Below are 13,784 nucleotides of genomic sequence, written 5' to 3' on the forward strand. Positions count from 1 at the left end.
GTACCAAATCTTGAAAGGTGATCGTTTCAGTATCCGTTCAGTCAGCCTCATATTTAATAAAATAGGAACTAGGCGCTATTCCAAAAGAAATGAGTAACAGAGGAAAACACCATTTAAATCTAGGAAAGATTAAACAGTTGTACATAGCTTTGACTATAGGCAGAGTTTACACAAGTGAAAGTAAAGTCCTACAGTATTTAACTGCAGCTAAACATACACAGAGAGAACAGTATCAGGTCTTCCTAGGTACAGTCCAATGGAAGTGGGCAGATTTGCATTGCTATCCCCCAAAATGACATTTCGATATATTCAGACATGGACTGAGAAGTGAACTGTGTAAAAACTCCTTAAGAAGTTTCTAAAAACGGGGTGCCCAAGAAGAAAACATCTGCATACAGACAGCAAGCTCACACTGAGAAAAGCACTGTGCTTAACAGATTAGAGCAACAGGGGGAAAAATTTAAAAAAAAAAAAAAAGAGCCACAAAAACATTATTGAAGGAAATAAGGCTTTCACTTTTAGGTGGGAAAAAAAAAAGAACAACATTTTTAGGAGAAGAAAAACTGAAAAATATAGCACATTTAAATAAAGATCTCAATAAAGGAAAACCAATGAAGATGTGAATAAGAACACCAGATATGAAGGACAGTTAGTAACCTCTACAGAAGGTGTAAGGAAATAAGAACAACCATCCAAATTTGACCAAAAAAAAAAAAGCCAACAGACTCAGTGGCACCAAGACAACCAAAGATCACAAGCTCTAAATAGGAAAGTCTCTGAAACCAAGGATTCAAGAGAACGTTAACAACACATTTTAACCTTAAACAGCTTTTCATGACTGACTTACCCAGCAAAGAAGCCAACTCAACCGTGCACTTGGCCAGCTGTTGTTCTGATGTGGGACACATGAACTGGAAAACACAGAAAGAGTTCCATCTTTGTCCCCACACTGCAAACTGGACAAAACAGGACTTCACAAGGGATAAAAATATCAGGGGATAAAAGCATCAGAGAATAGCAGGCAGTTTACAGCAGGAAGCACAGAGCTGCAATCAGGAGACCAAAGACTGAAAGACAAGATCCCGAAGGACAAAGAAGTCCACAAAGGCAAGTTATAACTAACAAGTACATCCGGAGACTAACAAATGCAATGCAGCTGTTTCAACTTTGCAAACTTGAATTGAGTTTAATGTTCTCTGCCTGAACTCAACTGTGAGACAAGGCAAACAGGCACGAAGATGGCTCAAAAGTAGCCCAATGTTTTCATTGTTACCACTTTTGCTGCTTTTTAACTTTTACCTTTCTGCACCGAAGCGTCTGACTCAGTCTACCCAGCAAGCACTCCAGCCAGCCAGGATCAATCACTTCCCCTTCGTCCCGTGGGCCCACAGCAATGCAGAGCACATCCTTGATGAAAAAGACAACAGTGATTGAGCTGCTAATATTCCGCACTTCCCATGAACAGATCTTTGGCCCTATGACAGAGGAGTGCTTTTCAAACAGAGGTGAAAAATAAAAAGGGAATAAGGGAAAGACAGCAAGCCAGGAAGCGTGTACCTTAATCTCATTGATTATTTGAGAGGGAAACGGTGCCCGGTGCAGACAGCCCGGAGAGCAGTCCCTTCTCAACTCCACAGCATCCTCACTGGGCAAGGGAAGTCCTGGGACTTTCAGCATTCTGTTGAATGTTGCCTTCACTTCTCTTTTAATCAATGCTACAAAGGAAAAAAAGAAAAAAAAAAAGAAATATAATCCATCTACTTCCACTTTTCTCTCCAGGGAGGCAAACAACCTGTTTCCAAATGCTACCCATATCTGCCTCCCATTCTGAGAGCCGCTGCGACTGAGGAAAGGACTTCACACTTTCATACCCTCCTGACTCTGAGCTCCCACTATATTAATGGCCAGTGAGGAGCTGCTCACTACTACCAGATACCACTGGGGACCCATTTCATTTTCCATCAAAAGTGTTTCAGTAGCTGTAATAACAAAGTAGCTGAGCCAGGAAACATTACCAAAGAAGAAAGCTGAATCAGCATGACCATACCAGTTCAACCACTGTGCCCACAAAAGATGTATGTTTTGAACCAAAATAAATTTTGACCAGCATCCAAAACACTAATCTCCTGCTGCTGCAAATGGTGCTGGATAGTCTTCCCCAAATTCTTGGCAGCATCTCCTGAAAGTAGATTTTGAGAGACTCTGAAGAGCTGCCAGAGCACTATTACAGATTAAAAGGACTATAGCTGCCTTCAGCATGCTGAAAACATACACAGTTGAAGATGTGTTTGTTGTACAGAAGTTCTCTACACATACGGACCATAAGGTGGCTTGACAGCTGTCTGTATCCTACATTTGAAATGCTATGACAAACTCAGCCTGAATGACATTTTCAGAAGCATTCATTCTTACCATCCTAACAGCTTCCATAACTACAAATCACTCACAAGGGCCAAGACTGAGAAGTCTCTGAAGAAGATTTGTGGAACTAGAAATCACTCCCTTTATTACTAAAGGAGAGACAGAGCAACTGCATGCTTCCCACTAAAGGAAAAGAGAGCACACTTCCTGCCTGCCTCCGCTTTTACACCTAAGTACTTCATAGCACCAGAATAAACTTCAACCCCTTGATCTCAGAAAAAGAGTATAACATACATGTTAGAAGTTCAGAGTGAGGAAGCTCACCTGCAATGTTAGCAGAAAGCCAGCCACAGGCCTTCTCAGTAGCCAGCTCCACTGCAATGTCTTCTGCACTACTCAAAACCTTCGCAGGGAGGAGGTGATAGGAGGCTTACTACCACAACACTAACAGTCAGTGAAAAATAAAAAAAAAAACTCCAGAGAGATACAGCTTAATATGGACAAGCAACATTTAAATAGAACATCACCATTTCTAGACAAACCATTAACTCTGAACAACAGAACAAACCCCACTGACCCCATACAAAAATTATCAATTATTCGTGAAGTTGATTTTAAAATCAGAAGTTCTATCCTTGCAAGATATATGTAATTTACCTACCACTCTAATCACAGCAGTTAGCTATTGGCTAGAGTATCACTTTGGTGTGATATCCAGGCACAGCCTGACAGAGGTGACTCTCTTTAGCTATCAGGTTCTACATCAGCACATCAGTAAATTCCACTGTCCTAAGCTATTAAGGGGTAAGCGAGGCAGCAAGGAAAAAAAAGATAATACAGACTCAGAGACAAGGCCTATAAGGAGTCTTTGTGAAAATACGTACTGCTGCAGATGTTTCTTCTGGCAATAAGACCCTTACCGCCTCAGGACCTTTCTTTTTGCAAAATCTGCAAGAAAATAACATGTCTCTGTATTACAGAAAGTTCTTGGACAACAGTCAGATGTTCATTACTGCAGGAATTTTCACATGCCCTCCTTCAGGGGCAAAATTAGCTGGAAAACTGCAGAGAAATAAGCCAAGCCAACAGAACCAGAAAGGAAAGAATTACAAGCCCCCAAGCTGCAATACTAAGTTTTCCAAAGAAGGGAAGTACAACAACTGCAGTAAAAGCCAGTTCGGAGCTGGATGCAGAGGGACAAACAGCACCTTTATTCCTTCCTACAAATATGGCATTAACTGGCTGGAGCACAGCAGACAGTCAGCCTAAGAAGAGCAGAGGTCAGGGTCTATAATTACCAGAACCTGAGCAAGACAGGCCGAGCCAGATTAGAATTACAGATTTCACAATAAGAAGAGAAGGGAAGGCATGGGTTTAAATAACTTCTCCTCCTTACTCTCTGCCTTTGATAAGTGCCTGGGCTCCTTCATCATACAGATGAGCGCACACCTCTTCAAGCAGCTTATCATGATTAGCATCCTCCTCCTTCACTTTATCCTGCAACATGACTTCAGCCCTTTGAACCAGCTCTGCTACCAGCGTTGCCCTGTGAAAACATAATATAAAAATTCAGACATACTGAAATCAATAAAAGGAACAATGCATGCTAACTGTAATCAGCTATTTCCCTCATTTCAGGATACTTCTCTCAGGCAGAAATGCAACTAGCTACTCTAATAAAACAGTATTAATCACACCATCTCTTTGTTGGTTTTTTTTGTTTGTTTTTGTTTGGTTGGTTTTATTTTTTTTTAATACCAAGAAGGTAAGGAAAAAAGTAACAAGTAGAGATATCAGAATAGTATTAGCACTCCAGAGTCAAAAGTTCGAGTTTTAACAGAAATGAATGGTTACAAGCTAACTTTCCTGCATCAATACTTTTACAATCTCAGTGAGTTGTGGTGAGAAATGCAGAGATGTCACCAGCAGCACAGTACAACCAGTGCTCCTCACAGATTGATACTGCTTAATGTCTTTAAGTTGGACAAGTGGATAGAGTAAATGGTCAGCAAGTTTATGAAGAGCCAGGGCTGCCTCTCAGAAGGACCCCAACAAGGTGAAGTAGTAGTTTGACAGTGGGGTAGTGATTCTGTACTACGTGTAAGGTCCAAGGTCTATCAGTTAGGGACAACGCTCCAGAAAAGGATCTAGCGTTCCCAGCAGACAGGCTGTACCACACTGGCCTCAGGTTACCAAGAGTGCAGTCAAACAAGTCAAGAGGAAGCTACTGTTCCCCTCACCTCTGTAATGCTGCACTAACACAGCTGGGATGCTGGAGCACACGACCTACAAGAAAAGACTGGGGGAGCCTGACTCATTTAGCTTAGAGAAGGTGAAATGGGAGGAAAGGGTCATAGAGAACACAGAATGAGGCTTCCAGGAAACGTACAGCAAAAGTATTAAAGACAAGATACACAAGTTGCAACAAGGGAAATTCTGATACAAAATAAGAAAACATTTTTCACAAATACTGGTAAAATCATGCAAAAAAAAACAAAATGCAAAGAGGCTACAGAATCTCCGCCCTGGAGGCTTTCACACCTCAATTGGACAAGCAACCTGTCCTAACACTGTAAGTGGCCCTGCTTTGAGTGTGAATTTGGACAAGATGACACCCAACTTCCAGTTCCTTCCAACCTACGTGTTTCTATAATTAGCAAGAATACTATGAAACAGATATTAAATCTCAAAATGCTACTCCATGCTCCACTTGGAATGTCATGCAATCCTCCTCTTTACACCCCATCACAAATCCCCTTCCCCCTCCTCCGTGAAGGAAATCTGATGTCACTGGACATAACATCATAACCCAATACAGCCTTGGTGTTCAGCTGTATGGCACGCTCTGAGAGAAGTTTTCTTTCCCCCATTCCTTCTCCTCTGCACACACAACTTTAAAGGATCATCTCTTTGCCTCATTAGTACTATGTTACTTCTTATATCGCAGAACAGATTACCAGCACTTACTTGATGTGCTTAACACAGTTTGATCCCACTCTCTCTGCCACAAACTCAACTGTTCTCCGCAGAGAGGGAGGCTGGTTGTGGAAGAAGGCCTGTTCCAGCTCTACCTGTTCAAAAGAAAAGCACTACAATTGATTAGAGCACTCCACCCACATTCCTCCTCTCCTCATCACAGGAGCAGACAGAACTGCCATGCATAATTGTGCTACAAAGCATGTAATTTGCCTACACTTGAGTATTCTGCTCCAGCAATATCTGGTGCCTCTGTAAACTATCCATTCCTCATTTCCTCCTAAGCACTTAACTCAAAGTTCATGATCAGTGTTTATGAAGCTACAAAAGCAAATGATCAGTAAAGAGAAGAATGGGAAAGCTCTGACAGCAGCTGCTAATGGTAAGTCACTGCAAAGGGCTTGTTTTTGGAAACAAAGAATCCTCTCCTAAATGCCTGGTAATTAATTCTGCATGCTCCTACACTCTACAGAAAGCATGGCTACAACCTAACTAAAAGCAGTTGATGAAAGATGTGCTGACATTTTATGCTAAAGAAGAGAGAGTTGTTCTAAGAATGCTTACTAAACTTCTCTAGATTTCAACATCCACATGGTTTCCCAGCCATGTGATTTAACCAGAATAACAAAGACTAAAGATACCTGACTCTCAAAAACAACATCCCTTGCTATCTAGGTCCATACTTTTCTTTCCCTACCATTGGGATACCGCTGTGTATCCTATTACCATGCAGGGAATTCCTCCTACTCTGCTTTCACTTGTGACTTCCAAATTACCTGCAGTTTCCGTTGTGTAATGGAAGTCTTTGGTGCCAAGGACTCTGCAGCTGTTGGAGTGATTTTCCTTATAAAGCCACCATTTTTTACTCCACTACCAGCCACAAAAGAGGCAAGTAGTTTCCGCAGCTCTCCTGTACAGAGAGACATGCAAAAGTGGTCATCATCCCATAAGCAAAGGAACAAACCAAAAACTCAGAGAGAGAAATTCACACTGTCAGTCCTGTTTCCAGAGCAAATTCTTCCAGCTTCTGTGAAAGCTGAAGTTTCAGAAGAGCAGAAACAGAAGCATTCCACCTATCTAACTAGCAGGGCAGAATAAAGCAGGCTCTAAAGCTAAAACAGGATCCCAGAAAGTTCCCTGGCATGTACAGACTTGTTCAGAAGGATCAGAAGAAGCCACTTCTATGAAACCCTTTTTAGCACAGTAAGCATAAACCATAACAAAATCTACAAGGACAACAAGACAAGAAAGAGTACAAAAAAAAATTCAACAGAATCAGAAGAAAACCACAGGGGAAAAGCTCAAAGAGCTCTTCAACCTCTAGCTTTCACGATGCAGGAACACCAGGGTTATCGCACAGTTTTTCTAGCAGCCAAGACCCAATAAGCAGAGAACCATCCCACCATCTGGCATTCTGTTCTCTACACATAAAGGCTTCATCAATCATTTCAAGAAAAAGATGTCTGAGACAACAACCCGATAAACCAGCAGGGCTTAAAAGGATTCTTCCCCCCTGCCTAATAACAGAAACACGCCCACAGTTCAAGATACTTCTCACAGTACAAATGCCTATACCTAGGATGCAAAAGTTGTATACTTACTCATTACTGTGTTTCTTTTCAGTTTGTAAAGGACGAGCTCTCCTTTTCCTCTGCTTTCAAGCTCTGTACAACTGCCCTAACTGTATAGCCTCCCTCCCCTATAGTCATCAAATAACTATGCTCAGTTGCAGGTGTTTCCAATACAGATTTTTAATCAAGGTTCACTTACACACAGCTGAGACCCAAAGCTGTGAGGAGAGGTAAAAAGACAATCCAAGGACTCACAGGACTAAAGAAAGAGGACAAAAAAAAAAAAAAAAGTACTGACCAAGATAGGGGCAGCAGGTATAAAGTAACTGCTGATCCACCAAGGGCACAGAGTCCTGGTGAGAGAAGAAAAGAAAAGCTGAAGCAACACAGCAAGAAAGAAATCTTATACACGTGGTCACGTGCAGGTTTCAAAACTGCCATTCTGTGAAAACAACAGAAACAACTAGACTCCACATTCACTGTCAAATTATGGACTTTGCAGTCCAAGTGTATCTCAACCTTTTCTTCTGATCACTGTCAAAGCCCAACTGAATTTTGATTGTTAGAAAACCAGGACTGTTGCCACAGCTGCTATTTGTAAAACAGGAGCCTAACCATAGAGGAGAATAAACGAGGAACACCTGCTGCACATTAAGTCTCCACAGGTGTTTTCACCCAGACTTGCTAGAACACTCCATTATGGATAACACCCCCCCAGTATGACAGTTACAGGCAAAGGCACTGGAGGAAAAGCAATTCTGATTCCATGGGCATAGGGAGCCATGTAGTGTACTCATTTGCAAAATATTCAGTTACCTCTTCATCTCATCTCTGCCACTAAAGAGATGATGCAAAACAGAGGTTTCTAATTTGGACAAGGCTTACATATGTTTTCAAAAACATATTGCTGATTTTTCACAGAATACCATCTATTCTCCTGCATGTCTGGGAGTTACCTAAAACATCACACATGCCTCTTTGCTTGCTCAAATTATTTTTAGTTTACTCACCCTTTATCATGCAGCTGGTCAACAGGTGACACCAAAAATAGTAATCTTGCTTTGACAGACCTATTGTACTATTTTCGTTGAGTTCACAATTACTATTAATTACCTGAAGGAAGAGCTGCAATTTAATCAGCTCACCTTGTACTGAGATAATCAGAGAACAGTATATGATCCTCCCACATAACTTGGCATCTATTCTGTGAGCCATTATCACAGCTGAGATGCCCATTGCCTGACAAAACCCTGTGTTCTGAACACATACATTTGACAATCCAGAATGCAATGCAGACTAGCAACTTGGACAAACCAGAGAATGACACTGGTCTAGATAGTCTCACTCAATACAGCTGCACGGAAGCCAAGATCCTGACAAAATCTTAAACTCCTGAGGCCATAGTAGGTCCACCCTCATCCACAGATTCAGAGGGCCTGCTACTGCACTAACTCACCAAAGCCTGAGCAGATGTCACAGTATCCATCACCAATCCCTCCTGCCTGACATCCATGGCAAAAAACAATTCTTCAGGGACTGATGGAACCTGAAACAGAAACCCCAGTCAGAACAGCCAAAATAGCAGTCAACTTATACCATTTCTGAAAGAAGACAGTAGTTTTTTAACCATTAAAAAAAAAAAAAAGATAACAAGGATCCTCTCTGCCATAAGGAGACTTTTCCCCATAAAATTAAAGATTTAATTTAATCACTATTATGCATGCCACCTTCCTTACCCTCCCCTATGGTATCTTTAACCTTGCCTGCAAATTTCTGCTACCAAATCACCTTACTTCCATCTGAAGACACAAAAGAATTTTAAAAGTTTATCACATACCATCCTTTGATCCAACAAAACATCCCCATTCATTCGAGGATGCCAGTCAGCACCCCTCCTTTGTGCTCCAAGTTCTAACACGAATTTGCCAATGTTCTTACAAGGATGTGGATTTAAGGACAAGTGTGCTTCAGCAGCAATTAGAATTCATATTGGGAAAAAAAGTTACTTCACACAGTTTGACTACAGGACAACAGCTCTCTATTAGAATACAGAGGATTGTTTGAACCCCAAAGTAGCACAAAAAGAACCTAGTAATTTCAAGTGTTTTAATTCATTTCAGTATTGAGTATTTATTGGGTCCTGTGGTCTGCCTTTTCTTTGGGGAAAAACTGTGTGCACGTAATTGACTACCTGAAAAAGCCAACCCAGAACTGCAAGGATCAGCAGTTTGTTCAGGAAACTCATCTCTTTGTCTTCAGAAAGGACCATTAGCCTGCCATGCATAAAAAGCAACAAGAGGCAGCATTAGATTTCATTACTGCAATTTACTTTCAGGAAAAACATTCCAAACCACTCAGTTTCTGATCATACTATTTGTAATCATGTACACATTCCACACTTGTTTGCCTACAGAACGCAGGGCAAATTCTACTCTTTTGCACATACACATTTGAATAACGTGCTGTTTTAACACTGGAGAAACCAGTGTTAAGCAACTCTCTAGAATGTGTTTCAAATTTTCCTCATGTACAACACAAAGAAAACTATTAATTAGGCACTGCTCACCCTGCAGGTCTGAGGCTTAAATTCCAGGTTTAAAATTTGCAGCTACAGATGTAGAATGGGTGAGTTAAAATTTAAAGAATGCTGTTTACTCAATGAACATGAACTTATTGCACCTCTATCTCTTTGTTTAAGATATCCTCCCTTAGTAGTGCTAAGATATGAATGCTCATGATTTGCACACAAAAAAGTACCTTTATAAGAAATTCAAATTAGCACCAGCATGTATTCTCAAACAAAACCATGCACAGAACAGCTTTCTAAACTGATATATTTTCCCAGGCTCTTACCTGTATACCTGCAGCAACAGACAAAATACCTTCCTATAGTAATCAAGGAAAGGAGCAATATGATCCACAAGGGAAAGAAACTCCACGATCCAAGGAATAGTGAGGACAGAACGCTGATTCCGAATGGATCGTCTCAGAAGCTTCAGTATGTCCAGTACAGGCAAAGTCTTAATGAACAAAAAAAGTTAACTTCAAGCCGCTGCTTTATCTTTGATAATTAAAGAAAAATATTTTTCTATATCATTACTATTCTTTCTAAGATTTCCTCTGTACAAATAAAAGGTGACTTTTTTGGCTAATGAAAACATTTCTCTGCACACCAGAAGAGGTTTGTCTATGCTATGCTATGACAGCAAAAACAGGTCCCGCTGGGACTTTCAAATACAAGGCTGTAACACTAAAAGCATGACTGGGTACAGGTGGAGTCAAGGTTTAACCCCTGCTTTCTTGCATTCATTACACTGCTAGGAGGTGAGTGAAAAACTACCAAATCATTCCTGGTAGCTGGATTTTACACTATAAAGGCAAGTTTTACCTAGACTCCTCAGAATCTATCAGCCCCAGATTAGCAAAAATAACACAGCACCTCGTACCTCACCATCAGTGCATTGCTCCCTTTTTCTGTTACATAAATTTTTCTTCTGTTTCCAGCATCAGAACGTGTGATGGAGCACAGAATAGCGTAACACCTTCACAGCAATCACTCCCTTGCTTTGAACAGGCATAACTATTCATAATACCCTTACTGGATTAGGAAGTCTGTCTATCAAGCAATATCCACATTGGATTGAAGTGCTTGGTTTCTTACTTGGTTCCTCAATGCTACTGCAGTGTCTTGCAGGTCTCTAGTTGGTTGTTCCACAGTGCGATATGGCAAGAATACAAGAAAGCCCAGGAACTTGGCAAGGAGTCTCAAGCTTAACAGTACCACAGTGAAACGCTTCTTTTCATCCTGCAATGAATAAAAACAAGCTGGGCAATATTACCCTGAGCTGGCAAAGCCACTACCCACAATAAACTTCTATTCCCTTCATATAAAAAGGGCCACATAGCTTCATCAATGCTTTCCATAAATGTTTCCAAAATGCATATTTGTCACACATTTTAAATTGGTTCTGCCTCTACTGCGTCACTTACCATGAGAAGATATTGAGAGGTTTCTAGAACAAGCTGCTCAGTCATATATTCATATTAACAACTTTGGAGACAATGAGAACTGACCCTTTGTTGCCTCTTTTGCACCACTACTCTTCTGCAAGATTTCATGTATCTTTGGCTGCTACTTTGCTAAAAGTCTAAAAGCTATGATACTTGTGATAAGTATAGGTAAGTAAAGGGACACCTGAACAGGCTTGACCACAAATTCATTGAGGCTTTCTGCATGGAACAGCAACAATAAAGGAGCTATGGGAACTGAATGCAACAACCAAACTCAGTTGTCTCAATAATGAAATAGATCTAACACAAGGTGCTAACAATATAAAAAGAGGCTCCGCCACAGGAGATTACTTTTCAAACTAGCACATCTCATCTCTTAAGACAGTTCTATGAGACATTCTGAAGCACATAAGTAAATGTGCAGGGCTTGGACACTGTACAAATTACAGAGTTATGACATAACAAAAGAAAGAAACCCTTGTCCCGTAAATTCACTGGTAGAAACTTAAAACAACGTGAAACCTTAACAGTTTCAGTATAGGTTCAGTTCAGGAAAACTCCAGCCAGATGCATGTGCAGAATACAGCCTTACCTGTTCATCCATATCTGTTTCCCCATCACTGTGCTCATGCTCCACCAGAGTAAGGCCATCTAGCTCAAGTATCTTCAAGCACAGGCTATCCACCAGGTGCTGATTGAACTGGTAACTTCAGCAAAAGATGATGATGAGTCAGATTGGGCTGCAAATAGCAGTACAATCTCAACTAACACACCACAAAATTTAAAGCCGATCTCCCAGTTATATCAAGCATTAAATTACAAACAAAGCAATGGATAGAAAATGAACCAAGTGATAAAATTAGCGCTGGCTGACTGCCTTTTCCACTCTTAAGCTCTTCAAAGCAGATATTGTTTAGTAAGTCCCAGCAAAAGGATAATAATATGGATCTGTCTACGCAGGAAGTAAAGAAGTAAATGAACTTACATTCAACTCTGCCATATATGGCAACTCATCTATGCTCTGGACTGGGAAAAACTTATTCAAGAAAACCAAGAAACTGGCTTCCATCCTCTAAGTCCTTTGCTCCACACACTACTGCACAAGAAATGTTTGGACAGGCTGGTGCCTTTGCTATACATGTCTGCACTTCTCAGCACTGGGAAATGCAGGTAGCCTGTGACAAGATGTTATGGTTCAGTGATTACCATCCAGCCTAAAATAGTGCAGAAATGCACTCCATGCCTCAAACAGAACCTGTCTGTTAATGTGCTCACTGGCCAAGGACATTAAGTGTGGTGATACACAGCTGTAGAATATCCTGATATGCTCTACTTAACCTAGGTTACACTATGCCAAAAGGCCTCTGAACACCCCTGCTGCAACAGCAACACAATTTTCCCCACACACCCCATGCTTTGCCGTGGAAATAGTAACCAGCTGACCTTCCTGCGCTGAGGATGAAGTCCCTGAAGAACTGCTGGCACCCTGGGAATGAAGGGGGTGGGCAAGGTCCCCTGATGCTCTGAGGAACAACAAATCTTTCCTGCAACCTCTTCAGACGGCTCAGATTATCAGGACCCAGCATATTAAGGACATCCTGGTCTGGGGCGTCTCCCCAGCTCGCACCACCACCAATAGGATCTTTACACATCTTTATAAGAGAGAAAAAACAAGAAAGCAGAAAACTCATCAAACATCGTTTCATTTTACCTCTTCCCCTGTGCATTCCTCATTTTCCATGAGATTTTGTTTTAGGAGGAATTCAAGCATGGTCTTTTCAGCCAGTGCACACAGAAAAATCTCTTTACCTCATGTCAAGACACACTACCCACCTTGGCCATAAATAGCCTAGAGATTCTGAGAGATGGAAAACACACAGCTAACTCAGGCACATCTAGCAGCCAACATCTGCATGTGGAGGAACCTCCATCACTTGCACAGTCTTCAGCTGACAGATCACTGATGCAAACTCAGATTGGACATGAGGAATTCAATAGTTCACATCTTTCATGTAATGTGAGTGGGGTTTTTTTGTGCCTACTCTGCTATCCAAAAAGAACCTACCAATAAGCCAGCCACTTAGAGAGAGAATACAACAAGAATAAATACTCTAGTCAGGAGCATCCTTTCTTTTTTCATTCCTTCAGCTACTGGTCAAAAAAAAACTCCTGCAAATACAACAGCAATACTATACCAAAAAGAGCCCATTTGGCTGCTACACAGAAGAATGTGAGACTCTCTAGAGATAGCATAATAATGTTGCAAAGGAATGGAACTGGGAACCTCTTCATTTCATACACATCAAAATGAATTATTTCTAAAAATAAATTGTTCTAAAACTAGAATGTCAAGGGTAAATAACATGAAGAATAAGTTCTTACAACTCATGACATGCTCACTGTGCCTTACAATTGGATAAGGATCAGTAACTCATCACTGATTTGTATTTCCAGAAAATGCAGGAAATTCTCTTCCTGAAGAGTGGGTTCTCGCAAAAAACAAAAAGTTTCAAAAGAAAACTCTCAAATTTGCAAGACAGCTTGTTTTCTCAGGCTGAGGAAGGATCAAATCACTTCTGACACATATCTTCATGAAAAAAAAAAAAAAAGAACTGAGGAACTTACCTGGGTGAGCTGCTTCTGAAAGAGCCTGGCAAAATGGCTGTGGTTGCAGGTTGCAGACAGGTGAGCCATCATGGCCCTGTGAAGGAAAACCTCACAAAATGCTGACTAGATCTTCATGGTACAAAAACAGTATTTTAACTTCAAATTACACCAAAATCAAACTAACAGCTTTTAAGAAAGCGATCTTCAGTTTTCAAAGGCCACTGAAAAAAGGAGCCTCTTTGCTGATCACGGAAACAA

General features: G+C 40.9%; 1 protein-coding gene across 3 annotated transcripts in view; it reads right to left on the bottom strand.

Moving 5' to 3' along the window:
* CDAN1 (codanin 1) overlaps nucleotides 1-13,784 on the bottom strand; it is a 40,508-nt gene that overhangs the window by 15,075 nt on the left and 11,649 nt on the right. For all 3 annotated transcript variants that reach the window (XM_090141031.1, XM_031593566.2, XM_090141032.1), the window contains 16 exons: nucleotides 13,545-13,620; nucleotides 12,363-12,571; nucleotides 11,512-11,626; nucleotides 10,570-10,713; nucleotides 9,762-9,928; nucleotides 9,100-9,181; nucleotides 8,365-8,454; nucleotides 7,207-7,261; nucleotides 6,114-6,247; nucleotides 5,329-5,432; nucleotides 3,758-3,907; nucleotides 3,246-3,309; nucleotides 2,686-2,764; nucleotides 1,558-1,715; nucleotides 1,300-1,407; nucleotides 848-911 (listed from right to left, as the gene is read on the bottom strand). In XM_090141031.1, the coding sequence (XP_089997157.1) occupies nucleotides 848-911; nucleotides 1,300-1,407; nucleotides 1,558-1,715; nucleotides 2,686-2,764; nucleotides 3,246-3,309; nucleotides 3,758-3,907; nucleotides 5,329-5,432; nucleotides 6,114-6,247; nucleotides 7,207-7,261; nucleotides 8,365-8,454; nucleotides 9,100-9,181; nucleotides 9,762-9,928; nucleotides 10,570-10,713; nucleotides 11,512-11,626; nucleotides 12,363-12,571; nucleotides 13,545-13,620 (1,799 nt within the window). The remainder of the gene's footprint in view (nucleotides 1-847; nucleotides 912-1,299; nucleotides 1,408-1,557; nucleotides 1,716-2,685; nucleotides 2,765-3,245; nucleotides 3,310-3,757; nucleotides 3,908-5,328; nucleotides 5,433-6,113; nucleotides 6,248-7,206; nucleotides 7,262-8,364; nucleotides 8,455-9,099; nucleotides 9,182-9,761; nucleotides 9,929-10,569; nucleotides 10,714-11,511; nucleotides 11,627-12,362; nucleotides 12,572-13,544; nucleotides 13,621-13,784) is intronic.

Source organism: Phasianus colchicus, chromosome 5 (genome assembly GCF_987193195.1).
Source record: "Phasianus colchicus chromosome 5, bPhaCol1.hap1.1, whole genome shotgun sequence".
NCBI lineage: Eukaryota > Metazoa > Chordata > Aves > Galliformes > Phasianidae > Phasianus > Phasianus colchicus.